General features: G+C 36.8%; 1 protein-coding gene across 1 annotated transcript; it reads right to left on the reverse strand.

The window, feature by feature from the left end:
- Positions 1-480: 480 nt before the first annotated feature.
- On the reverse strand, positions 481-27,288 carry CPA6 (carboxypeptidase A6; the record flags this gene model as incomplete). The annotated part of the gene is given in 12 exon segments (XM_081322476.1): positions 481-689; positions 3,255-3,339; positions 7,672-7,874; positions 10,367-10,457; positions 10,632-10,705; positions 10,708-10,741; positions 15,230-15,334; positions 18,934-19,035; positions 19,293-19,407; positions 21,020-21,144; positions 22,536-22,611; positions 26,953-27,288. Coding segments are annotated over 12 exon segments (1,329 nt in total). The 5' UTR covers positions 27,063-27,288.
- Positions 27,289-27,735: the final 447 nt, after the last annotated feature.

The following is a 27,735-nucleotide window of genomic DNA, read 5'->3' on the forward strand; positions in this document are numbered from 1 at the left end:
CTTTATTATTGCAAAAGATTTAGTTTAGGTTATACATATTTGAGCTATAACTAACTTTCAGTGGTTCAAAAATCAACATTTTGAGCAAAGATAATTCTGATTCTTCTTTGGGCCAAGCCAAGATTCATAATGTGTATAAATTAGACAGATAAAGCACATTTGAACAAAGATTTCACATAATTTATCCTTTTTCTTGCTAGACATGAGTTTGAATAAAGCCTTGGTGCTTCCTTCTCATTTGAAAATTTTCTTTTTACTTTTTCTCATTTCCACCCTTCAGAATTTCATCAATAATCATTTAGATAAGTTTTTCTGCCTTCATATGTTCCGATACCACAATATGCCTAGCCTAGATATCAAATATTTGGAGATCTCTTATTTTTAGAAAATGTCACTTCTTTTTTCAATGGATTCTGCTAGTGGGAAATGCCATATTCTATATTCGAGTGACTTCCCACTGTATTCTTAAGAATTAAAAAATTAAAACTTGGCTGCAACACTTAAATGACACTTTTTAAGGAGGTGCATTGTTATATTTTTAACAGCCAGCATGATCTCTGTACAGGTTGGCTTGATTAGGTTCTCAGGCAATAAAAATCCAAAATGACCCGTATCACGCAACTCAAAGGCAAATGAATAGTGGATTCCGTTTTTATAAGCCCAATCCATTGAACTCCCAGAACTCACATCTGGAAAAAAAGAAAAACAATATGTTTGGTTTAATAAACAATTTGCTAATACATGGATCTACAACATTTGAAGGGTGATTTCAGTTTCCCAATCTTCTGCAAAGGTAAGATGAGCAGCCTATAAATTTTATAAATAAATAAATAAAATAAAAAGCCCTCATGTAATGGGGTAACTGCGCTGGAAATGGCTTCTTAATCAATTATGGTTTGTTGCACAGTCAGCTAGATCTTCAGACTGGATTTGGCCTTTTTATCCACCTATCATGTTCTTCCCGAGGACCTGGAATAGGCAGATGTGGATGATTGAGGGTGTTAAATTATTAGTATTATTATGGTTCATTGCATAGTTAGCCGGATTTAACATTTTTATTTACTTATCGAGGCCTTCCAAGGACCTGGATAGGCAGATGTTGATGTTTGATAATGTTAGAGGTATCATTACAGGAATGTAAGCTGTTCCAAATAAAAGCTGACTTTTGCAATTGATTGATAGTGAATTTGTCAACGCTGAAGATATTCAAGTAGTATTCCAGTTGCTTTAGTATTGCACCCAAGGGGCCTATTCAGTGGTGGGATTCAAATATGTGAACAACCAGTTCTCTGTGTGGATGCCGCTTCTGGAAGTCCATTCTGAGCCTGGGCAACAAAAAATTAGCTACCAGTTCTTCTGAACTGGTGCGAACTGGCTGAATCCCACCACTGGGCCTATTAATATTTGTACTATCTTCGTTTTCTTTTTCACAGTCTGTGGGGCTTTGTATATTATCTTCTTTCTCTCCTATTCTGCTATCTCCAGGTACTGCCATGTCCACTATCCAGACATTTTTGTCTTTCTTATTGACAATTGTTTTAAGTCTTGTTACATGGCAGGTGTCTTGTCAGTTTGAATTCCAAAGTCCCAGAACACTTTAGCTGCTTATTATTTTAGGATTAGAAAAGTGTCTCACTCTCATCTTTAATTCCCTAACCCTCCAAAAACAGCAGCATTTGTCTTGGGGCAATTTTCAGGGTTTGAAGACTGAAACGTGGGAATGGAATGAGAAGCTTTCCAGAGATATCTATCTGGGGAAAAACAACAAGGCTCTGGTAAAATTAGGCACTGAATTGCAAGATTGTTAGAAGGTAGCAAATGAGGCACTGAAAGTGTCATATGTGGCTTTCTCATCAGCATATTATCCTATGGTTGTATTTAAGTTACATTTTAAAAACAAAGATTTGAAAACCCCTAAATGTCCTCAACCCCAACAATATTTTAATTCCAACCCAATAAGTTTAATTATAGACAGTCCTTGACTTAACAACAATTCATTTAGTGACCATTCAAAGTTAAACGGCACTGAAAAAAGTGACTTATGTCAGTTTTTCACACGACCACTGCAGCATCCCCATGTCATGTGATCAAAATTCAGTCTCTTGGCAACTGACTCATATTTATGACGGTTGCAGTGTCCTGGGATCATGTGATCCCCTTTTGCGACCTAACAAGCAAAGTCAATGGGCAAGCCAGATTCACTTAACAACTGTGTTATTAAATTAACAACTGCAGTGATTCATTTAACAAATGTGGCAAGAAAGATCGTAAAATGGAGCAAAACCCCATTAACAAATGTCTCACTTAGCAACAGGAATTCTGGGCTCAATTGTCATAAACCGAAGAGTATTTGTAATCCTGCTCCTCACATACAGTTCTATAAGTATATAATATTGTTCAATATTAGGTAGCTACAGCAACCAAATAAGATTCTGAACCAATAACTATACTTGGTTTTTGACTAGCTGGCTGAGGGTCAGTTTTCAAATATTCATGATTGGGGCAAGGACAAAAAGAAATACAACTTTATTTCATTTAAATGTAAATATATTTTGATTATTCTCCAGTCATATATTTAATAATATAGTATTCTTACACATTTACAAATCTGCAGTTTAGTAACAACTTTCTATGATGTTTCTATGTTTCTATAGATTGCAATCAAGGCTTTAAAAATATTTTTGAGTATTTTGAAGGCTTGGCCAAAAAGAAAAAAGAAAAGCAAAGCAAAAAGGAGCACTAATTTAATAGAGAAGCATTTGTGCACTAAATTGTGCAATCCAGACCATGTCTGTTTGGAATGTGAGGTAAATATATATGGGATTATGTTAGTTTTGCACAGAAATAGCAATGCTCATTTTGTGAATGTGGGGAAAAAAAGATTCTTCCCAAACATATTTAATATATAAGCTACAATTTTATACTAATTACCTGCTTCATCTTCCCAGCATTAATCTGTACTCCTTGTTACATATTGGTACAAACTACTTTTAGAAAAACTAAAAGCACAACCGCTACTCAGAGTTCAGGAGTAATCCATAGTTGGTATTTACTTACTTACCTACTTACTTATTTAATTAATTAATGTGCCCATCTCATCAGAGATGACTTTGGGCAGCTTACAAATATTAAAACTAGTACTATAGTATTATGCTCTTCATTCAATGTAATTTTAGATTTTAAAACCTTTTCTCTGTTACAGTATCATCAACAGAGGTTATTTTTTAAAAATCCAATTTGTCAGAGACACTTACATAAAATTCTGGAAGCAGGACCATATCGATACCTTATTCCATAAACTGACTGCAAGGCATTTACAGCATTAACAGCTGCAGATTCCTAGGAGATGACAAAGAAAAAGAAAAATCATCCCTTAAAGCATATTATTATCTTCTTCATAATGAATGATACAGGACAAAGATTACCCAATTTTTCAGTTTTACCCTTCATAACTTATTACATCTTGTGCCCGCTACCACTACCTTTGTTACTAAACATGAATCATTTTCATGAATAACCTTTCATAGTTATACCTTTCTGCTTATATGCATATCTCTCATTATAAGGGTCTGTGTACGAGAATATTATTAACTCAACACCAGCATTAACAGAAGTAATGGAGAGGACATCTCTCGCTCTGCTGCCATGTATAAAGAAGAAAGAGAACCAGCTTTTCTATTCCCTCTATTAGATTATGTTAAGATGACTATCCCACACTGGTTGGCCCAATAAGGGTCATTTGCCAAGGCCATTCAATTGGTTTGGTTACAGGGGAAGCTGGCTACTTGTTTTAGGGTTCCAGCTCACTTTTAAATATTATCTCCTAACCAGGTTTAACAAGAGTATCACTCCACCTATGAAAACAACAGATTTAGGGTGTTTTATCTCATGCAATAATTTGCTTTCAGAATACTGTGTACACCTCAGCAAAAACACTAGAACTTGAAACAGTACCAGAGCCAGTTTGGTCTAGTGGTTAAGGCACTAGGCTAGAAACTGGGAGACTGTGAGTTCAAATCCCACCTTAGCTATGTAAGTCAGCTAGTTTACCTTAGCCAGTTAGCCAGTCACCCAACCTACCTCACAGAATTGTCATTGTGGGGAAAATAGAGGAGGAAAGAGTAGTAGGTGTGTTTGCGGCTTTGATTTATTTGTAAAAATAATAAAGGTGGGATACAAACAAACATAAGGTATATTCCAAGATGCAGATCTTTCAATACACAGGTTTATTGCAAACAAACAATGAAGCATTTATAAAAGAAATCCAGTGACTGCTATATATCAAATACAAACCCTGTTTGTAGTGAATTTCAAATATAAATGTTTGCATTTATTTTCTCCTATAAATGCAGTGTATTTTGTTTGAAGCTCCTCTTTAGATTATAGAGATGCTTTCTACCTGTCCCTTGTTACTATAATATTTTTCAGGCTGCTTATTTCCACATTTTCTGAATTAGCTTTTATACGTTAGGTTTGATTATTGGTATGTACATTATTTTATTAGAGTTTAATGTGTTTTCAATGGAATATATTTAAAAATGAAAAAATAAATTGTTCAAAAGCAAATGACTTGCAGAGAAATATGTTACAGAATTTACCTTTCTATTTTATTTTATTTATATATCCAATTTATATAGCTGCCCAACTCAAGAAAAGTTATTCTGGGCAGCATACAACAACTTGTGAAATAGTTAAAATTATAAGCTGCTGGATAATTCAGAATGGGAATTTGTATGTCATGATGCTCTAGTTATACAAGATATGTTACTTAAAAGAATAAATATTGTGAAAATAGGTATACTGGCTTTTATATAAAAAATCACTAGAAATATACAAAGATTGTACAATTGCAAAAGGGTGGTTTACTTTGTAACTGGTTGTACCACTTATTAAACAATCTTCTATATATTAGTATTGATTTGAGATGATGTTTACATTTGCTTCATTTTAAAAACTAAAAAATATTGCATCATATGCTAAAATTAATTAGGCAGAACCAATATCATTAATATTTTATAACATTCATTTTTATAAGCTTTGAACACTTATTTCAATCTGAACTCCTGTCAAAGATTCTTAATTCTGTTCATTTTAGAGGGATTTATATCTCTGTTTTAAGAATAGTAACTTATATGCATATTATACTCCATTTAATGTTCATACATTATCATGTGAAGGCTCATAGTTTTGAAATATGCTGACAAAAGCATGTAAAATATAAATCATAACATTTAGTATTCATGATAACCAATTAATTTTATATAACTTTGCCTCCTAAATCACTCAGTATGTAGCACTGTTACACTGTAATTACTGTTACGAAGTAATTGTTAAGATTGTTCTTTTGTTACTGTTTTTAGAAGAATTATTTTTCCCACATTTGAATCACTGGGTAATCCTAGTGTTAAAAAATCTTTTCCTAATGTTAATAGCAATGTGACAGTGAAAGAATGGATACAAGATGTAATTGGGTAAATACACATAATTAGGGTAAATACATACTTCGTTACAATATTCTGTTAGGTAAGTTTCATTGGCTCAGTTGCTACACAAATAACCCAAATGGCATGGTTTGGAAACTTGAGGTTTATTTGCATATGTCATATTAAGAAAAATCAAACGCTATACAATTTCTTACTTAAATAAGTAAAACCAATTTATGCACCAGTATCCAATCACAACACATTGGTGCAATCCCCAGTTATTCTAATGGATTGATACAGTTTCTAACTCAAAAAGATTTCCCAGCTGCCCAACTATATCTTAAAATGCAGTCCCTCACTTCTGCTCTGAAAAATGTTTCATTGAATTCAGTTCGTATACCCAAAGATCAATGAATGAAAAACTGCAGCAATAACCTGTAACTATAGCAACTATACATTACTACCCTATTTCTCATATCTGCTTTCCCCTGCTCTATTTCCTTCTTACTAAATTATAAACTCAGGACAGAGGTATGGCTTCTTAACTTTTATAAAGTAAAAATGCTGATGTAGCTATATAAACAATTAAGGGGACTGAAATTGTAAATATAATGGGAAGTGAAATAGCACATTATTATTATTATTATTATTTTACTAACTGTGACTATGCTGCAGGGAAACACTTGTTCTTAAGAACAGATATATTCTAGGCTTCTAAATGGAAGTTTGCCTACAGCTCCACATCTGTCGGATGAGAAATGCACTAAAAATTACTTGACCTTAATGCAAAATTCAGTTTTAATTTGGATCCATTCCTTCAGTGGTTATATGCATATGTTACTGATTGACAGTTGAGCTGAAAAGAGCTCAGCAGTAGTTCTGAATCTCAGATCTTTGTAAAGGAGAGTTGAGAGTTATGCAGCTTTGGGCTTCATGGTGTGATACTGTTACTGTATAGCCAAAGTTTTAATTTGGGGAAGCTGCTTTTTGTGCTATATTTAACAAAGAGAATAACTTTTTAATGTTGCATGGCCTCAGAAATACCATTGCTGCTGATTCTTTGCCAGTCTGTCTCAAATGATACAGTACATACAAATTGGCAACAAGCTCCAATGCCATCCTTTTTGTTAAACTGCAGTACTTAGAATGACTTTACATATTAGGCTAGGTCATGGTTTATTTTAACCATAGTTTGCTGAATTGGCTTACAATCACAATGACTGCATTGGTATGGCACATTAAAGCTCAAACCAAACATGGTACATAATAAAGTAGTACACTGTGAAATAGGCCAGTGTAACTTTATATTACATGACTGTATCAATTGAATGAAAACTTCCAAATAACTAAAAACTGAAATAAACAACAAAAGGATAGTCTGCACTAGATAACATGTATATTCCTTTCTCCAGTTCCAAACACCTAAATAATTTAACACGTTAATTCACAGAGTGACTGGCAGCACAAGTCTATATTGTAAGCTGGATAGAAGCCTGTTTGTTTTCATCTCACAAATTATTAAAGAATCCTCTCCTTGCTAGATGGTAATGTCCATGGAAAAGCTTTCATCTCCTGGCCAACATCAACATAAGATAAATCTGAGGAACTTGTGAAATTGGTCCCAAAGGAAGAAAAATTCTTTATGATCTTGCTTTGCTGTTCAATGCAGGTCACTGCATATATAAGTTGAAACTATTTTGTTGAGTTGCCTGTACAAATCCATTGTCAGGGATTTTCTATTTGTGCAAATGTTCTCAATATTTGATTGTCACTTATTCTCTACCGTGTTTCCTTCTGTCTGCCGGGGTGTCAAACTCAATTTCATTGAGGGCCGCATCAGCATTGTGGTTGCCCTCAGGGGGCCGGGTGGGTATGGCCTACTGCATGGGTGTGGCTAGAGTGCGTATGGCCTACTGGGTGGGCATGGCCAGCTCTACATCGTTGGCATCAAGGGTGCCTATGGGGGCCTGGGCAGGAGTGGGACAGAACTGAGGGTCTCTGGCAGAAGGAGGGTCTCTGGGCCAGGGCCAAGGCAGTGGGGGCCGTTCCCTCCCTGTTTCCAGGATGGCTTCACGGGCCACATGAAACCACTTCGCCGGCCGGATTCGGCCCCCGGGCCTTGAGTTTGACATGTCTGGCTTAATCACTGGCAAAGGAAGGAAGGAGACTCAGAAGCACATTCTCTTCACTAAATTCAAACGCACAATTGGTATGCAAACATGCAGAACTCTTCAAATTCTATACTTACCACACAACTAAAATTTGGAATAGCTGCATACTTGTAAGAGTATGGATATAATAGCATTTGGGCATATGCATGAAAGGACAAATAGGCTTTTATTTGAGTCCGGTGTTTGCGAAGAAAATGAGCAACAGCCTTCACTTCTGGTTCAGATTCAGGGAATGGACCACAGTATGTGTCATCACAGGGATGAAGGGAAGCACCTTCATCTATATGTTAGAAGGAAAGAAGTGATGATGATTCCCCCATAGTTAAACCTAACAAAAACATGGTCACAGGGCACATATATTGTACCAGAATAAGGTTTTGTCTTCTGAATATATTAAGGAATTAAAATAGTCCAGCTTTGACCAATGACAATGGACATAATCACAGCAATACAGAAAATATTTTGATTCCAGGGTGGCCATTTTGGATGACGATGACAACAACAGGATGAGGTAGAATAATGATTTCATGGGAACAGAGAAGGTTTTAATCTTTTCTTGTCTGAGATTTAAAAGGCTTTTAAAGGTGAATTTGTTGCAGCAGAACTCAAAACATTTATTTTTCTTATTTTCCTACCAAAAATAGTGGAAAGTTATATTCTTCTTATTTAGTATACTGCATAATTCCATTGATGCAATTATGGGAGGATTGAGGAAGCATAAAAAGATACTTTAACATTACATAAGTTGTCTTCCATTGTTCTAATTGGAAAAAGTGGACTGGCACAGTTCAAATATTAAAACTGACTTGCATATAATTTTTTTAGCAGAAGAAAGGCATGCTGTCTGAGTCAATAATTATTTTCTCGGTGGGCCAAGACATAATGTAAACTGTTATTGTTTAAAATTTTGATTACAGCTTTAGCACTCATGTAAATTAAAAGTAGAAGGGGGTGGACCTTTTATTTGAGCAAACATGATTCTTTTTTCTTAATGATTTGGTAATGGGAAAAAATGTAATCTAGTTTCTGATCAGCAATTTAGGAATATCCTTAACTATAATTAATAACGGATTTGCTTCACATGAGAAATACACATAATAGTACACCAGAAACTTTTCTTGTGTTTTATTTTGATAGACTGTTAAACATTCTTGTCAAAATATTCGTCACATAATGAATGTCTTCAGTATTAAAAGAATGAAATGAAACACTCCACAATTCACTAAAAAATGGAAGTATCATGTAACTATTATTACAAAGTTTGCTTGATCCTTATTTTTTCAGCTAAGAAGCATTTACTATTAAAAGAAACAGTAGAAACTCCAGTAACTTGTAACTAAAGATGTAGATTTGTTGGCCCACATGTATTAATCACAAAAAAAGGCTTCATTCAGGAATAAGGAAACTCTGACCTCTAAATTTTACTGTCTACAGCAGTTCTAACCAACAGAACAAATGGAGGAATACAGTTTTCCTTTCCTGATTAGAAAAAAATGGAGATTGGAAGTTTGTCAAGCCTGTGATATTTTGTTAATTTGTTCCTAATTGGTTTGTCCTTGGTTGCCATGATATATTTTTACTTTAGTATTTTGATTTTTTATTCTATGTACTCTAGACAGAAAATGAAAGTAAACAGAACTGACAGAAAAATGATGCCTTATTTTTTTTTTAAATAAAGCAAAACAAAATAAAAGGAACATCTGGGTTTTGAGTCCTTTATTTCTCCAGAAATGGATTCTCATTTCTGTTTCTGTGTTGTGCTAAAGTGTCATTGTCTCATACTCCTATTTGTATGTGCAAATTAGGAATTGTAATTAATTTGAGCTTGGAACTTACTTCAGACTGTGTTCTGGAATTATTTATTAATCAATCTGGAATTCTCCGTATGTTTATCTGGATCCATCTTCTTCCACATGAACCTGTTTGTTAAGCTCTTTCTTGGAGCTTATGGATAGGTCTGCTGAGAGGATACTCAAGAATGAATGATTCTGAATGATTTTCAAAGTCATATTTCTCTAGTGCAAGGGTGTCAAAATGCCGGCCCACAAGCCAGATGCGTCATGTAGAAGCTGTGCCCACCCCAGCTCTGGCAAGGGGAAAAATGTCGCAATATGTCACGACACGTCACGAGATGCGGTGAGTTTGACACCCCTGCTCTAGTGTTTACATTACTATATTTTACAAGCTAGCCAAAGTTCATCTTGTTTTTAAGATTCAATCATTGGTTTCTCCCTGACAATTAGAATTATTTTTAACCATTTTTATTTTTAGCATGTAGTATTCTCAGGGCTTTTTTTGTCATAGAACGCTCAGAACGGAGTTCCGGCACCTTTTTTGGATGGAACCTTGTAGGGTAGGCAAGGTGGGCTGTATGACATGTGTGAGTTCCGGCACCTTTTTCTTTTACAAAAAAAAAGCACTGAGTATTCTTATTATTCTTTTATTTAGTTTAGCTGTTTTGAAGTCTCAATAATTAGGTGGGATTTGAATAAATATTTGTAAACAGGACAAAGTTTGGATGTTTATTTGTATTGGGAAACCAGGATGGTCATATAACAGTGTGATCAAAAGTCAGATAAGGTTCCAATGCCAGAACTAAGAAACAAAGAGGGACTCTATAGTCAAAAGTAAAAAGAGAGATTTAATCGTCACTTAATTCCACCAATATCATCAGAGTGACAGTTACATATTTACAGTATATTCACCTGTACTATATACACATTGTTAATTTAATTGGCCAATGAGAAAAGAAATTCATATTTCTAGACTTACCACACCATTTTACTTTCCAGTTACGATTAGCATCTACTCCATGGCAGTGGAACTTTGAATTCTTTGATCTTGTTTTTCTCCAAAATCGATCCTAGGCATGGATTTTTAAATATGAAAATACAACACATATACAAATGAAATGCTTGTAACAATTTTTTTTCACAGAGAGTGAGGTTAAATATTTAAGCTTTTTCCCCCCCAACACCCTTCTTGAATATTACTATTCTTACATTTTTCATTAATACCCTGTTGAAATATTTCTTACCTGGGTCCAGCTAAAATGATATCCATCCACATTAAAAATAGGCATGATAAAGAAATACAATTGATTTAGCATTTTCTCATGGCTGGGTCATTTTGATATGTCTGAAGTGCCTGGTACATAAAAATAGTTGAAATAATATGTGCAGTTCAGAGATTTTGTAATGTGATTTTTCAGAGATCCCAGCCCATTTTCAATTGAATAAAACAACTGTCAACGAAAGCTTAGACAACAATCAATTTATTAGTCTCCTATTTCCCAAGAGATTATTTGTCCTTATGGTTCTTATTGCCTGAAAACATTACTACTAAGCTTCTGACGTTAGCTAACCTCCTTCCTTGGGTGCCAGTGAGTGACCAAAATTAAACATATCCAGTCACTTTCCCTCGCTAAAGGCCAGGTTAAAGAGACAGGACTCCATGGTTCTTCTAAATAACAGCAGAGAAGGTGCATTTCCAGGATCCTGAGAGCTAACATTTTTTATCTGAAGGAAACCGGAGCACACCAGTCCTGCAGGATCAAATTGGCCATCTAGTTTTTTAAAATTCTAACTTTTCTAAAAACGCACATTCGTTTTTATTGTTGTTATGAAAATCTTTAATAAAACTACTATTAAGAAAATGGAATGTTGGTTGGCAGCTGTAGGAAAGAGACTGGCAGAGCCAGAGGGAGGACTCCAAAATGATGGCTCATTTAAGTCTTCCCCCAGTTTCATCAATGAGAAAATTGCTCACTTGCCTAGGGGCATCTCAAGCCTCAAAAATGAACTGAGGGAAGGAAGAAGCAGGCTGGATTCAGACAGGCTAGGTTGGAGGAGTTACTGTAGGACAAGGAGCTGAGCAGCCAGGAAGACAGCAAGAGAAATTGCCACACAAAATTTTTGCAGTCAGAGTTGTTGTTGGGCATTTTGCAAAGTACGAGCAGAATTAGTTTGAGTCAAATAGCAGGGAGCTTTTGAAATCTCATACACATTTAACGAGACTGTATAGTCTCTTGCATACAAACTGAATAAGCCTTTCTTGAAGACAGGGAGAGAGTCATCTCGCAGTTCAATAGCTTGCTGTGGTTTAAAGTTATGTGTCCCTGAGATATCGTCTTAGTGTTTCTGTAATGCAAGTAATGAAATTTTTGGATTTTTCTTTGTTGTGGTGCCCCAGGATGGAAGGAGGAAATAGCTCCTTACAACCCGCCCCCCCCACATCTGATTGGAGATAGAGCAGCAGATGTATTTAAAGTGAATGGTACTGACAGAATGACACATGCAACATCTGGAAAAGTAAAATGGTACGTGGAAATGACTTTGAAAGACAAGAGAGAGAACTGCAGGCTGGACAACCAGCATGTAAAAGATATTTTAGTCCTCAGAAGAAAGGAGGATGTGGGAAACATTTCGGAAGGGGACCCCCCCCTCCCCTAGTTTTCTGGAGAGTAAAAGGAAAGGTAAGAAATATTTTCAGTTTTTTACTATAATTTTAACATAAGCTTATAATAACGATATAGTTAGTACTCCTGATTGTAATTCTTGCTTGGATGATCTCACAGGGCTAACAGGGATCCAGTTTCTTGAACTCTTAAAAAAACCCAGCTACACTGCTTTATAAAATTATAACTAGGAAGTTATGTTATTATCTCAGAGACCGAGAAGGCTGCTTCCAGTTCCCTCCCTCTTAACTTCTGAATAGAATAGAGTAGAGTAGAGTAGAGTAGAGTAGAATAGAATAGAATTGGAAGGGACCTTGGAGGCCTTCTAGTCCACCCCCCCTGCTCAAACCAGAGAACCTATACCATTTCAGACAAGTGACTGTCTAGCCTCTTTTTAAAAACCTCCAGTGATGGAGCACCCACGATTTCTGGGGGCAAGCTATCCCGCTGGTTAATTGTCCTCACTGTCTGGAAGTTTCTCCTTAATTCCAGGTTGCTTCTCTCTTTGATCAGTTTCCAACCATCATTTCTTGACTTGCCCTCTGGTGCTTTGGTGAATAATGTGACCCCCTCTTCTTTTGTGGCAGTTCCTCAAATACTGGAATACTGCTATCATGTCTCCCCTATTTCTTCTTTTTTTTTACACTAGCCAAACCCAGGCCTTTGATCATCTTAGTTGCTCTTCTCTGAATTTTTCCCCCAAACTCTCAACATCTTCTTTGTGATATGGTGACCAAAATTGGCTGCAGTATTCCAGGTGTGATCTTACTAGGGTTTTATAAAGCGGTACTAATACCGCTTTAGCAATAAAGAATAATTGCTAAAGAATAATAACCAGCACTTTCACTTGGATCTGGAAGCTTTTGGCAACCAATGGAGTTCCAGCAAAGTAGGTATTCCTCTGCTGTATTTGTGGTTCATGAGATCTGTCTGTCTGTCTGTCTATCTGTCTGTCTGTCTGTCTATGTATGTATCATTTCTCACTCAATTACATTTATATGGCTGCCCATCTCACAAAAAGAGACTGGGCAGCATTAGCAAGCATATTTCAAAAGACTAAATTGCTGAAGGTACTTTCTGAACTTTCCATAATTTTATCGTAATGGCAGTTATCAAATCTTGCACTCTTGCAGAAGCTGACACTGCAGCATTATTTATCCAGTGAAAAGCAGGAATGAACTATTTTAAGCAGGAAAAATTTTCAGTTTTATTCTTTTAGTTTGCTAAAAGAACAGTAATAGCCTTGAAGCCAACAAATCACTTATCTTGACAGAAAATAATGTAATTTAATGTACTTATTAGTTACAGTAACTGGGCTCATTATTCTAGATATCCAATTAGTATCTTACACAAACTCCAAGTTTCATTTAAGTAAGCTATAATTCAAAGTAAGCTATAATGTAAGCATCTGTAGTTATGCAGATAAACATGACTAGCATGCCTCCCTGTGGTGATAATATTGTACTGCACTCTGATTTTGAAAAAAATGCATAATAAATTAACATACTTACTACAGGTATATAATGTGTATATATCAAGAAAATCAAGGAGATATGTATTGCTCTGCCTTTCTCTACTGTTTACTGTTCCCTGACACCACTGGATGACATCGCCAGGGCTCGTTGCCTTGGAAGAGTGAGGAAGATTCTCAGGGATGACTCACACCCTGGATGGTATCTCTTTACTCTCCTACCATCCGGTAGGAGCTATAGGAATATAGCCAGCCGTACCAACAGGCTGAAAAATAGCTTTTATCCGTGGGCTGTTAGGCTTTTAAATGGGACATAATCTCTGTGAACTTATGCAGAATTGACTTGGGAGGCCGGTGTGTGGCGTAGTTGGTTCACATGGTGTGGTAGGATGGAGGGTTTGTTGTCACTGTGTGTTGGGGGGAGAGAACACGGGGGGAGGCTCAGCTAATCTCAATGTACACATGTTGTACTTTGACAATAAAGGTTTATTATTATTACTACTATGAAATAATGATCACCAGTCAATAGACATGTGTACCTCTATTTCTTTTATACTAAACACCTGAAAAGGACTAGAAAATGAACAACAACCCCACCTTCCTTGGCAGGAACTTTGGCACATAAGTCAAAGGATAAGAAGATCTAAATTACTAACTAATTAAAATAAAAAACAAATTATAAAATGTACTGTATATGGAAATACAATTAATCCAGGTAAAGCAGGTAAACGAGCTATGTAAGAGCTATATTTTCTTCAGAGAGTACTTTTTCTTAAGTGTTTGAGACTTTTTAAGGCCATAATCAAGTATTTTCCAAATAAAATATTATTGGGCTATATATCCTCCATGTCTAATATATTTACATCTTTGTAAAATTCTTGAAATCTTGATAATTGGGAGTAGACAATAATATTGAACTGTGCAATATCAATATGCTTTTCTTAGTTCTCAACAGCTTTTATCTTTCCAAATGCAAGACATATTAAAAATAAACATAGGCAATCCTCAAGTAGCAGAATTCTTCTAAATAAAAAATAATTATAAGAAAAAACAAAAGACACTTCTTAATCCCAATTGTTCCTAATCTTTCAAAACATATTTATATCATACTTCACAAGAAAATACCTTGCATTTGCTCATTTATAATACTTTCTAGGATTTCCTAACATCAGAAATAGTTCTATCCTGTAGGTAAGACCCTGTATCACATCTCTTCATTTTGGTAAAAATATAGGATATAAATATAGTAAATGAGGTCCTTAATAAAGAAAGATATTTATACTGCTGCAATCTCTGCACTGCCCAATCCAATCCAAGCTACTGGGCAAAGAAATTCAAGCTCATAAATTTATTTGACTGAAGTTGGGAACTCATTTCATCAGTAAAATATTCTTAATAGTTTATTTTTATACTCTTTATTATATTTATTATCTGTGAATTTGTCAACAATATAGGCAAATTTGAGATTTATAGATAATTGTCATTAAGACAGGGAAATTATAATCTTATTAGCAAAGACTCTTTAAGTTTAGAAGTATCATGGTGCTAACAATGTTTTCACCAACTGTAAGGTTGAAATATCACAGATATATGTATCTAAAGCCTAATTAAATATAACAATTCACCTCTGCTTTGATAACATACTTTGTATAATAGACAAAATCTTTCCTGATTTGAAAATATGTTAATTTTTAAAAATTATCCTTACTTCTTTCACAAACCACTGGCAAAAAGCTGGACTGATCCATTCTCTGGCATGGATTCCACAGTCTATCCACACAGCTTTCTTATAAACCCTCGTTCTTTTGCCTAGCTGCAATTGTAAAAAAATACATACATGAGAAAAAGAAAACTAAGGATGGATGGGGAAAAAATGAAACACATATTCTGCAAATGACAGGTGGCAACTTAGTGAAATGTTCCCCTTTTTAATGGATACTAAGCAGAATGTGGAAATACTGTAGTAAAAGAAGTAGGTTTCCTTTAGCTTAATGTAGTTTCCTATATCCTAGAGGAGATCAACCCTGACTGCTCTTTAGAAGGCCAGATCCTGAAGCTAAAACTCAAATACTTTGGCCACCTAATGAGAAGTAAGGACTCACTGGAGAAAAGCCTAATGCTGGGAAAGATTGAGGGCAAGAGAAGAAGGGGACGACAGAGAATGAGGTGGCTGGATGGAGTCACTGAAGCAGTAGGCGTGAGCCTAAATGGACTCCAGAAGATGGTAGAGGACAGGAAGGCCTGGAGGAACGTTGTCCATAGGGTCGCGATGGGTCGGACACGACTTCGCAGCTAACAACAACAAGTTTCCTATACCCTTAATTTCTGAGTTTATTATCTTACAAAAATATGTACTTTCATTTCACAATACTTTCAAGAGAACAACATACTATTACTAACCTATGTTTGACCTGTATTTTTTGTATATTTTTTCTCTTTCTTGTTAAGTGGAGAGATTGCTTGAGCAAGCTCGCTCTCCTCAGCAGCTTTTCTCTGTGGTGCCTCCCTAATAAGCACTAACCGGAAGCTGACAGGTTCCATTCCATGACCTTAATAAGTAAATTAGTTACTCTAGCCTGGCTCAGGCTGCTGACAAATTTCTACTTTGACCTTAGTAAGTTAATAACTGACAGCTTCCCCCCTCCAGATTTGGAGAAGCATGCACATAGCATCAGAAATACCTGGTGCAGCCAGCATCTGCCTTACAGGTGGTAAAGATCAGCCGGGAAGGCAGAACAAGTAGAACACAGGCCGGTGGAGACTTTTGGGTTTTGCACTTCTAGTGCTGGGGTGGCTAGCTATGGCTCAGCCATTGAGGTAGAACTTGGCAGGTCTAATGGCCCTAGGACCAAAGTGACCGATGAGTATCACTGTGTAGGATGGTTGAAACAGCAGAGGTGGGGAGAGGATAGGTGGGTGATGGGAGTTCAAAAGGAGGCAGTCTCTCTGAGGCTGAAGGCTAGAAGGGACCAAGCTGGGAATGGTTTGGATCGAGGTGGGTCCTTGCCTAATGAACAGTGGGATTCTGTTAACATCAATGGTGGCCTGCTGGGGATTGCCATTGCTAAGTAATAGGGTCATGTGACATTGCACTTTATGACTGCATTGCTTAATAATGTAAATTCCAGTCTCAGTTGGCATAATTAACTAAGGACTACTGTAGCACACACACAAACTCATTTCCTCTTAGTTAATTATCCCTTCACAGGGGTAAACTTTGCTAAGGGTGGGGGAATGGGATAAATATCTGTCCAGGGGAAATATCTTTCAAATTCTGGAGACTGTCCTCGTCACCTGGGCTCATTGCAGCTGAAGAAGCTCTTCATGATTTGAGTATATTTGGGGAACTTTATTTAATAAGCTTTCTCAAAATTTTGTTGCCATAATAGGAATTTTTCTTTTTACATAATAAGGATTAATTAATTAAACTCTGATAAGCTGACTCTCACTAAGAAAGGCTTGAGCATTGGGCCCTATCTAATAAAATGAAATTCAATCGTGAAAAAAGTAAGGTTCTACATTTAGGCAAGAAAAACCAAATGCACAAGTATAGTATATAGGCGGTATCTGGCTCAACAGTAGTAACGGTGAGAGGGATCTTGGAGCCCTAGTGGACAATCACTTAAATATGAGCCAGCAGTGTGCTGCAGCTGCCAAAAGAAAGCCCACACAGTTCTAGGCTGTGTTAAAAGAGGGATAGAATCAAGATCATGTGAAGTGTTAATACCGCTTTATAACACCTTGGTAAGACCACTCTTGGAATACTCCATCAAGTTTAGGTCGCCACGATGTAAAAAAGATGTTGACACTCTGGAAAGAGTGAAGAGAAGAGCAACAAACATGATCAGGGCACTGGAGGCTAAAACACTGTATAAAGAATGGTTGCTGAAATTGGGTATGTCTAGTTTAATGAAGAGAAGGCCTAGGGGTGACATGATAGCAGTGTTCCAATATCTCAGGGTTTGCCACATGGAAGAGGAATGAAGCTATTCTCCAAAGCACCTAAGGTAGGACAAGAAGCAATGCATGGAAACTAATCAAGGAGAGAAGCAATTTAGAACTAAGGAGAAATTTCCTGACCATTAGAACATTGGAACAACTTGTCTCCAGAAGTTGTGAATGCTGCAACACTGGAAGTTTTTAAGAAGAGATTGGACAACCATTTGTCTGAAATGGTATAGGACAGGGGTCTGCAACCTGTGACCCACTGGGCTGCAGGAGTGACTGGCCAGTGCATGTGTGTGTGTGCACTCACCCCCTACTTGCATGAGCTTTGTCCTGAGCTTTGTGTGGGTGCTAGTGCCATCCCGAGTGTCACATGGGCTCTAACAGTCCCATTTGTGGCACACGGCACTAGTGCTGCCCCAAGCGTCACGTGGGTGCTAGCGCCATCCCATGAGTTGCATGGGTGCTAATGGCCCCATTTGTGGCACATGGGCTTTAGCAGGCTTTTGGCCCTGTTTGTGCATGCATGCATAAATGTGCCTGCCCCTCCGTTTGCCTCCAGGCTGCCAACCCAGAAAGGTTGGGGATCTCTGGTATAGGGTTTCCTGCCTGAGTAGGGGGTTGGACTAGAAGGCCTCCAAGGTCCCTTCAAATTCTTATTCTGTCCTTTGAACAGCAGACTGTACGGATCATGGTAATCTGCAGAAGCAGTATGTCTACCAGAGCAATAAACTGGAATTTGTTCTTTGAATAGAACTTCTTGATCTCTTAAGATCAGATCTGTAAAATCATTTCCAAGTCTATAATTTTTATTTTCAAGCAAAACAAGAGATTTTTCTATGCGAACCATTGTTTATAAGTAAAAATAATATGAATCTGTGTTTTTATATGTGTATATGTAATGGTAACAGCGTTCCGTGCGCCTTTGGCGTCATCATGCCGGCCACATGACCACGGAGATGTCCTCGGACAAGCGCTGGCTCTTTGGCTTTGAAATGGAGATGAGCACCGGCCCCTAGAGTCGGAGACGACTAGCACGCATGTGCGGGGGAACCTTTACCTTTACCTTATGTAATGGGAATTGCTATGTTTTGGGCAGAGCACCATATCTGGCCTTTAAGTTACTTACTGTGGTTACATACTGGAAAATAGTGAAATAAGCAAAAATTTGATGGGTGTAAAAGTTAGACAAGTCTAAGTGGAGTTAATATGAATTCTTTGTGCATTTAACAATTTTTCTTTTTAATACATTAAAAATAAGAAAAGCTCCTGGAAAATTTTGGTAGATTTCTGTGATGTCCACTCAAGGTTTTCAGGGATTGTAAGTGACCCTCTTGGGCCTCAGCTTGTGACTTCAGATATATGGCAGATATACAGGATTATATTTTGCTTCCATAAGTAAGTATTTCCTTATTCATTTATCTTGATACCACCTCATTGCACCAATAACGTTTTGTCAAAATTTACCTTTAGCACAAAAAGTGGTCTTCCCTCATATGACTTGCCAACAGAAAACATGTAAATGAGATCAGAATGAGTTTTATTCAGATAATACATCCAACCTTGAATCTAAAAAAGAGAAAAAGATACATAAATATATATTTTGTCACTGAATGAAATAAATATAACTATATACAGTAAGTATAACAGAAAATAAAAGTTCTAGTTTTCTCTCTCTTATTAGGTTTTTCAATTTATAAATTTTAAAATCTTATATCAAAGATTAATTTTTGTTAAAGAAGCAAAGAGAAATGTTATTTTGTTATTTCCCTGGCATTTTCTTATATAAGAATAAAAACGCAAGAGTGAAAATATATATTGCATACTTCTTCCAGCGAATGATACATTTCATAACTATATTCGGGCAATGATCTACGATTCCTAGGTGGCTTCGAATCACTTTGTTTTTCTATAGTTTTTTGCAAATCAGATATGAGGACTCTATATCAAACAGAAAACAAAAAAGAACACTTTAAATAAATGCGTGGCATAATACAAAGGAACGGAAAGTTACAGTATATAGGTAAACATTTTAACACTGTACAGACTATTTATGACATTTAATAACCCAGGAAAATTGACTGTAAGAACATAATGTAGCATGTTGTAAAGCAGACATTGTGTTTTGGAATGCAGCAATGAGTTGGGGGGAAAAAAACCCCCAACCAAAACAAACAAAAACAACAACAGAAAAATGTGTTTGAATTGACTGAAGAAACAAATAAAAACTAATTAACCCGCATTTAAAGGATATTTTCTTCATCTATGAGTGGTAATAAACATGTGCTCTAATGAAACAACAACTGCAGTTCAGGATCCAATCTGTGCTGCTCACCAGGACCAGAGATTTTGGCTAGCCAGAGAGACGTTCCCGGGGGTGGGGGGTGGGTGGGTTCCAGGACGACTCTGAAAGCTCGGAAGACAAACTCTCTGGTCCCGGGGACCGACCCAGGTGGGATCCTGCCATGTTACCCTGAGACACGTATATTCGCCTTCATTCATAATAACTACAGTATTTACCTAAAGGCATATGGGTAATTTATTCTCCCAATAAGTAGCTAAAAGCTGAGGAGTGGGCAGGAGGTGCAAATGCCCTCAGGCACTGCTGCTGAAAACAATGAGTACTTTTGAAATTTAAAGATTAGCTGGGTTGCTTGGGAAGGCTGTTTACCAATTTATTTTTTCCGCTAAAACTTAAAACAGGATTCATACCCCTTTATTGAATCCTTCTATAGTTACTTCCATTATCATTATCATCCAAGTAACTGGACAGTTTCGTTTTTTGAGAGGTCGATCCCTCAGCTAGCTTGCTTGGTTTACAGATGACAGGTTTCATTTTTTTTAAACATTTCTTTTTCTTAATATAAAAAATCTGCTAGGGCTTGTTAAGTGTCAAGAAAAGTGCCCACAGGAATACTTTCAGCGCTCCAGAATTAGCTGCTGTGCTCAGGTTTTGCTAACATTGTCATTTTTTGTGCTCAAAGGTGATTCTATTAGCCACGAGAGCTTTAGAAAGTTTGAAAGTGTAATGTCAAGAAAAGTACAGTAAGGAAAAGTTAAGAACCTGTATGTCAGCTTTCTGAATAAAGTAAAATTTATTTATCCATTATAATTTCCTTGCCAGACAAATCCTTACCCTTTCCAACTAAGAGAGAAATTTGATAAATGCTTATTAAGTTGTGCCACTAATTGTTATAATGTGACAGGTGTTGGCTGGCATAGTGCACCATAAATAAATATACATTCAAGCATATAATTTTAAAAACATGTGGATACTTGAAATTATAATATGCTTGTACTAGTGACAATTACTGCTTTTTTAACAAACAAAAGGAGGCCTCATGCTCTAAGGAGACACTAGTCTACACTATATAGACCATATAATTAGATGTCTTCCACAGGAACTCCTTCCAACTTCTCTTCAAATATATACTCTCAATTATTTGATTACAAGGACATGCTGGCATAACTGATTATTGCTTCTAACAAAACTTAGAAAGAAAATTTTAAAATATTATACAAAAGACTTTCTGCCACTAAAATCCATGCTTACGTGTATTGGATGTTTGCTTGCTCTAAGGAGAGCTGAAGAATCTGTGAACTATTTCTTGACAGATGTACATCTGTAACTGCACCCTTGGAGATGAGAGATGGGCTGCTTGGTTGCCACAGGTCCACCTATAGTGCAGCAACCAACCTGTAATTCACATTTATTCAGTCTAGATTGGAAACACCCATGAAATTAATAGATCAAAGAGCATATCCTCTTAAATTTTTCAATAAATAGCAGAGATTATTGCTGAATCATTAGTAAATAATCTGTTGATATTTTCCACACATTGAGAGTACACATTCCTTGAGCATTAGGGTTTGTTTAACTTCCTTTTCAATGGGGGAAAAAACCAACCCAAATTTGAATTATTTTAATCCAGTTCTCTATTTTATTTTACCTTTAAAATACTGAAATAAATCCTGTAAATAAATACTGCATAACATGGATTTGTTTTAGCTTTCAAGTGCATTTTTAATCTTAGCACATCAGACTTTCCCACTCAGCAAACTCCAGGTGTGTTTGCACTGCCAGTGTAATTCTAAAAACTATTGTTCCAACACAGCTAGCAATTATCAAACCTCTTTGCAAAAAACTGTGTCTTCCACTTAGGATGATAATATTTTAAAAAATATTCTGCTATAAAGGTAGTTAGGAGAGTAATGTATGACTACATATAGGTACTACTCATAAAGAAAATTGCTTAAAAAAGCAGGAATACAGTTAGAGGATGGCCTGTTACCTCACAATATAAACAGTTCAAAACGTGGCAACCACTTAGATCTCAAGTCAACATAGCAGTTCTTCAGGGCCCAATTTTTTGTTTGCAAATGTCCTATAGAAAGTGCTTTGCACCCTGCAGTAAAAATAAAAATCTGGAGAGATCAAAGCTCAATGGTAGAGCTTTAATAGTATTTTCCATGAAAAGAATTATGTTTTAAATAATATGAAAGACTTGACTAGGGTTCCTAGATTAGAGCAATCTAATTAGAGTAACACCAGACTAAGCAAGACATATAATCTAAAATATTTTTTTTAGGCTATGGATTCCTTTTAATCAAAGGTTGCTTGTTTCCATCAGCTCTTACAACTAATTAAAGACTATAATTGGTTAAGCAGAACCATAAGAATTCAAAATTCTTCAGCTTTTGGTGGCATATATCATAGTAATCCTTTACACCAGGGGTGTCAAACTGGCAGCCCATGGGCCGGTTGCATCATGCAGAGGCTGCTCCCACCCCAGCTCTGGCAATGCAAAAAAAAAGTAACGATACATCGCAACACGTCAGGTGACGTGGCAAGTTTGACACCTGTTCTTTACACCTTGTATTGAGAACTTGTACCTTTGCAAATATTTGCAAACTATAACTGCCGGTAGTCATGCTGTTGGGAGTTGTACTTCTGTAATGTCTGCAGATCCACAACCTGTGAAGATCTCACTTCAGATCACTGGATTTATGGGCAGAAAACTCTGCACTTCTTATGATACGGTACAAAGAACTGCAAAGCAAACACTCACTTTAAGCTGTTGAGAAAGGATCTTCAATGTCTCTGCCATTTGGTCATTCTCTGGTATAATCCGTATCACCTTATGTCTGTAAAATAATATTAAAATGAAACCCTAAATCATATACTATTTTAGCAAGAAAATAAAATACTAAAATGATGTAACCTTGAGGCAGAAATAAAATACAGTAATCTATGTTAAACTTTCTTAACTGGATGTGCTCCAGTTGGGTTGATATTCAACTACCATAATTCCCAGCAAGTTGATCAAAGGCAAATACTAGCATTGAATTTCAGCACATATTGAGTAGTTCTGAAACAGATTGAGCAACGGAAATGCTTTCTTCTGGCTTGTATTATTTATTATGAAGCATTTATGCTAATCTGGATTAACTAGATCAGTTCATTTTGGCACAAGAGACCAAGGTACAGGAAATCCAGCCTTGCTTTCAGCTGCTAGCACACTTGTTTGCACTGAGCTTTCCGCTAATACAAGAATCTTTCAGTTGTGCTGTATACTTTGATGTGTTCCTTAGCTCTGATTCACTGGAACTCTCTCTTCAGCATAGCCCTTGGCTTGACTGCTACCTACTAAAACCAGGTTGAGGAAGGCTTTCATATGTATTGAAAAAGGAAATGTAAAGCAACAACCCTAAAAACAATTTCAGTAATATAATGGCCATTTTACATCTGATAAGCTGCTCAAATGCATCATTAATAAGATACAACCCATACTAGACAATGAATTAAAGGTAAAGGTTCCCCCGCACATGCGTGCTAGTCGTTTCCAACTCTAGGGGCTGGTGCTCGTCTCCCGTTTCAAAGCCGAAGAGCCAGCGTTTGTCCGAGGACGTCTCCGTGGTCATGTGGCCGGCATGACTAGACGCCAAAGGCACATGGAACACTGTTACCTTCCCACCGTAGTGGTCCCTATTTTTCTACTTGCATTTTTATGTGCTTTCGAACTGCTAGGTTGGCAGAAGCTGGGACGAGTTACAGGCGCTCACTCTGTTACGTGGCACTCGGGATTTGACCCGCCAAATGAATTACAGATATGCTAAAGGTATGTCTTTTTCCCCTATATGCTCTCAAATAAAGAGCTTTGTGGTTTCTATTGGTCAGAGTCCAGTTCAGATCAAAAAAAGATTACCAATTCATGTCACATTACAATCCACGTATGATGCTTTTGTTTGTCAGCTATGCTGAACACCACTACATGTGTGCAAACATATCCAAACAGACTTAGTCTGAGATTTATAATACTAAAGTTTGAATTCCACTAGATTAAATGAAAATTTGAAAAAAGAGTGATGTCTGTGGTTAACATAATTTGATGCACAAATTATTGAATTTATTTTATCTATTTTGCCATTCTCTGTAAAATATATAACAAATATATTGTCTTTATTGAGGCAAGGTTACATTTCATTGTACATCTACATATTCCTTACTTCTGCTCTATATTTCTTACCTCTGCTTACTATATTTATATTTCAGAGGGGGTTTCTACTGATCATTATCATTAGTGGATAAATATGTACTTGGCAAATACAAAATAATTAGAAAATTGTTCCTTCTCTAAAACAGTGAATAGCTATTATAATACCACATAATATACGGGGACAGAGAAGAATTGGATATATTTGGAGAATGAAATACAAATGACAAAGAAGGACAGATATCTTGAACCCTCAAAGTATATTTATTATCAATTTGACATATATTAATATTTAATATTCAATATTTAATACACAGGAATGGTGGGAAAGAAGATTGTTTAAATTTGTAAAAAGTTATTGTTAATTATAACAATACTGTATCAAGTGAATTATTGATCCTACACCCCACCCACCTTGATCTATACAGGATGCTTAAACACAGGTTTAAGTACACAAAGATCAAATGGAGATTTTAGAGCTGTGGTGGAGAACCTATGACACGGGTGCCACAGGTGGCACGCAGAGCTCTCTCTGTGGGCACGTGCTGTCGCCCCAGTCCTAGGCCTTCAGCTGGGTTTTATAAAACTTCACTTTAGGTCTCCACCGCCGTGTGCAAAAAAAAAGAGGTTCAATCCATCAATCAATTTCAACTTTTCGTGGGCAAAAAAAAGATCTTGCAAAGTTGGAATTGATTGATTGAACTTTTTAGTCCCACCCAGTCTGCTGTTACCACCACAGCCACGCCCACCCAATGGGCCATGCCCACCTGGCACCCGATGATACATAAGTAGGCTTTGGATTGCAGTTTGGGCACTCGGTCTCTAAAAGGTTTGCCATCACTGTTTTAGAGTATCCCATTTTTATTCTACAGACATTTATGAGGTATTACGTTTGTCACATTCTAAAGTTTCTAGGCATTTTAGCTAAATGAAAATTAGGGTAAGATTTATACATATACTGAGATGATTAATGATCAATAAAATATTGAGGATAAATATTGATATGCTGTCTGACATTGTTTCTTGACTGTTTATGACCTTTCCTGGGATATAATTCATATAGGTCTTGTGTACATTTATTATGCAATGCTATTCCTTTCATATCAATATATCACATCAAATGACCTGAACTTTAATACAGGTAATTCTGACTTAATAATGGTAATTTGGAGTGGAATTTCCAGCATCAGCTGATGTAGGTTTAAAATGACAGATCACATGACCATACCACCTAACAATGGAAATTCTGGCATTTTCTATTGTTGAGTGAATAACTATGGGGTTTTAAACAAGTAGTCTCAATTTGGGACCTCCTCTCCTGCCAACTCCTATTGACTTTGCTTGTAGGAAGCTAGTAAAGAAGGTTGTAAATAGAAAATCTAAGTATCCCCTTAGATCAATACTAGTAAGTAGAAGTCTGTTTAATGAGTGGTACAACCAGTCCGAAACTAAATCACCATTTTACACTTGTACAGTCTAGTGATTTTTATATAAAGGTCAGTGTACTTATACTCATAATTTCCATTCTTTTAAGTAACATATCTTGCATAATTAGAGCATCATACTGTACAAATCCCCATTTTGAATTGTCTAGACCAGGGGTCAGCAACCTGAAACAGTGAAAGAGCCACTCGGAACCGGAAAAACTGGGAGCCAGCCGCAAAAAATGCGTGCGCATGCGTGTACATGCGCGCATGTGCAGAACAGGGTTTGACTGAAGAGTGGAGCCAAGGCAAGATATGCACCTACCCTGCATATTTGAATTGATTGGTTGAACTTTTTTTAGTCCCACTTTTTTTTTGGGGGGGGGACTGCACATGGCAGAGGACTGGGAGCCGCAGGAGACGGCTGAAAGAGCCGCATGTGGCTCCGGAGCCGTGGGTTGCAGACCTGTGGTCTAGACTCTAGCAGCTTATAATTTTCACTATTTCACAGCCCCTGAGCTGGTTTATATAGATAATGGGGGTGTGAACATAATAGAACCCTTTTTCAGTTAAATTGCAGTCCCCTTAGTTTCTGCTTTGCCCATTAAAGATTCAGGCCATTCTGTTCCCACGATTATCAGAACTGCACTGCAGAAACTAAGCTATATGAAGATAGCTGAAAACCCAAAAGGATTAAAAAGAGGTATGTAATATGGCAAAATATGGCAACCAATAACAAAACCATGGACCATAAATAAAACACCAAATTTAAAAAATCAAAATAAACATAATAAGCAAAAAATAAGTAATAATATCATTATCAGTGTCCAAGCCTTCCTTTGCTATAATTTATGTCAACAGGAAGTGTGTGTATTGAGTTTTCGCATACTTTTAAGGGAGCTCACCTGTGAGTAAAAAATGTTAATGATTACTCTGAAAGGTGAGAAATTATTCAAAAATAATTATTTTTCTTATTTTTTTCACATTTCTTTTTACCAAACTAAAATGAACTACCACTTTTCCCAGTGCGGGTTAATATAGTCCCACAAAAACAACTCTGCTTGCCCATTGTTTTATTATTTATTCATCTATCTATTTTCCTGGACTACCATGTCACACTAAGGGCCATTAACTCTGAACATTTTACACACCCATATTTGTAAATACTGTTAACAAATGCAACCATCACTGTACATTTCCTCTTACATATCAGGGATCATTTGTTTCATCTGGAGCAGCCAGATTTTAAACAAGTTCCTAAATCCCGGCAGCAGAGAGGCCATGCTGTTCCAAAAAATTAAATACTGAAGGATAAAATTATGACATTAAATAGCACCATATTACCGTAATCTATCATATTTCTCCTGATAACAAAAATAGCAATAGGGGCACGTCGCCTCTAATAAGCGGGAACTGAGTTTAAACATCAGCTAACAAATTTGAGTGATAAACTAGGGCGCAAAAGCAAAGCCCAACAAGACCACCGCAGCAAAAAAAAAAAAAAAGCCACATGCAAACGGAGTAGTGATGCCCTCCAGGGTCGCGAGAGCAGAGCAAAGTAGATTTACCCGGCGTAGCGGTTGTCGTAAAGGTAAGTTGGTCCAGACAACTCAGCCCGCTGCTGGACGAGGAGCAGCCCAAAGGACAGGAAAGAGAGAGCTCGGCGGGGAGCTTTCATAGTGGCCGCCGCAGGATGCCGAGAGAAGATGTGATAAGATCTTCGCCCCTTTAGCGTGTAAACGGAGCAGCCTCTCCGACGGGACGAGGTTTGGAATGGGAGGGAGGAGCAGAGGGTTGGAGTGGGGTTTCTTCTTTTCCTTTGGGGGCGGGAGAGAGAGAGAGAGAGAGAGAGAGAGAGAGATGGAATAGAAAAAATTGCAGTTCTGGGATACCTTGCCAGGAAAATTCAGTCGAAATAATGAACAGCTTCGAATGGACTGTGACTGCCGTCATTCCCAGCTTTGATTAAGCTAGGTGGCGATGATGAGGGTGCTACTCCTACAATGAAGGCGTCAAGCTTGTGGGGAAGGAAGGAAGGAAGCATTCTCTGAAGAGATTAAAAGTTTTGAGAATTGAACCATCAAAGTACCTTGTGGTATTTTAAAGACTAGCAAGTGACTTATGGCATAAACTTTCATGGATTATAAACTGTGAGTTTAAAAAGAAATTAATAACAGGCAATAACACTTTAATTATTATAAATAGTATAGACAGTGAGGAATATTTCCATTAATTGCCCTTAGATAATGAGGTTTCAGTTTGGTTTTCACAATGAGGTTGCAGCTTTGCTGTAGAATTAGGGGCCAGTTTTTCAAGGAATGGTTGTGAAATTTTGGGCAAAAACAGGTGTA

This window comes from Vipera berus, assembly GCF_964194415.1.
Source record: "Vipera berus genome assembly, chromosome: 3".
In the NCBI taxonomy this organism is placed as follows: domain Eukaryota; kingdom Metazoa; phylum Chordata; class Lepidosauria; order Squamata; family Viperidae; genus Vipera; species Vipera berus.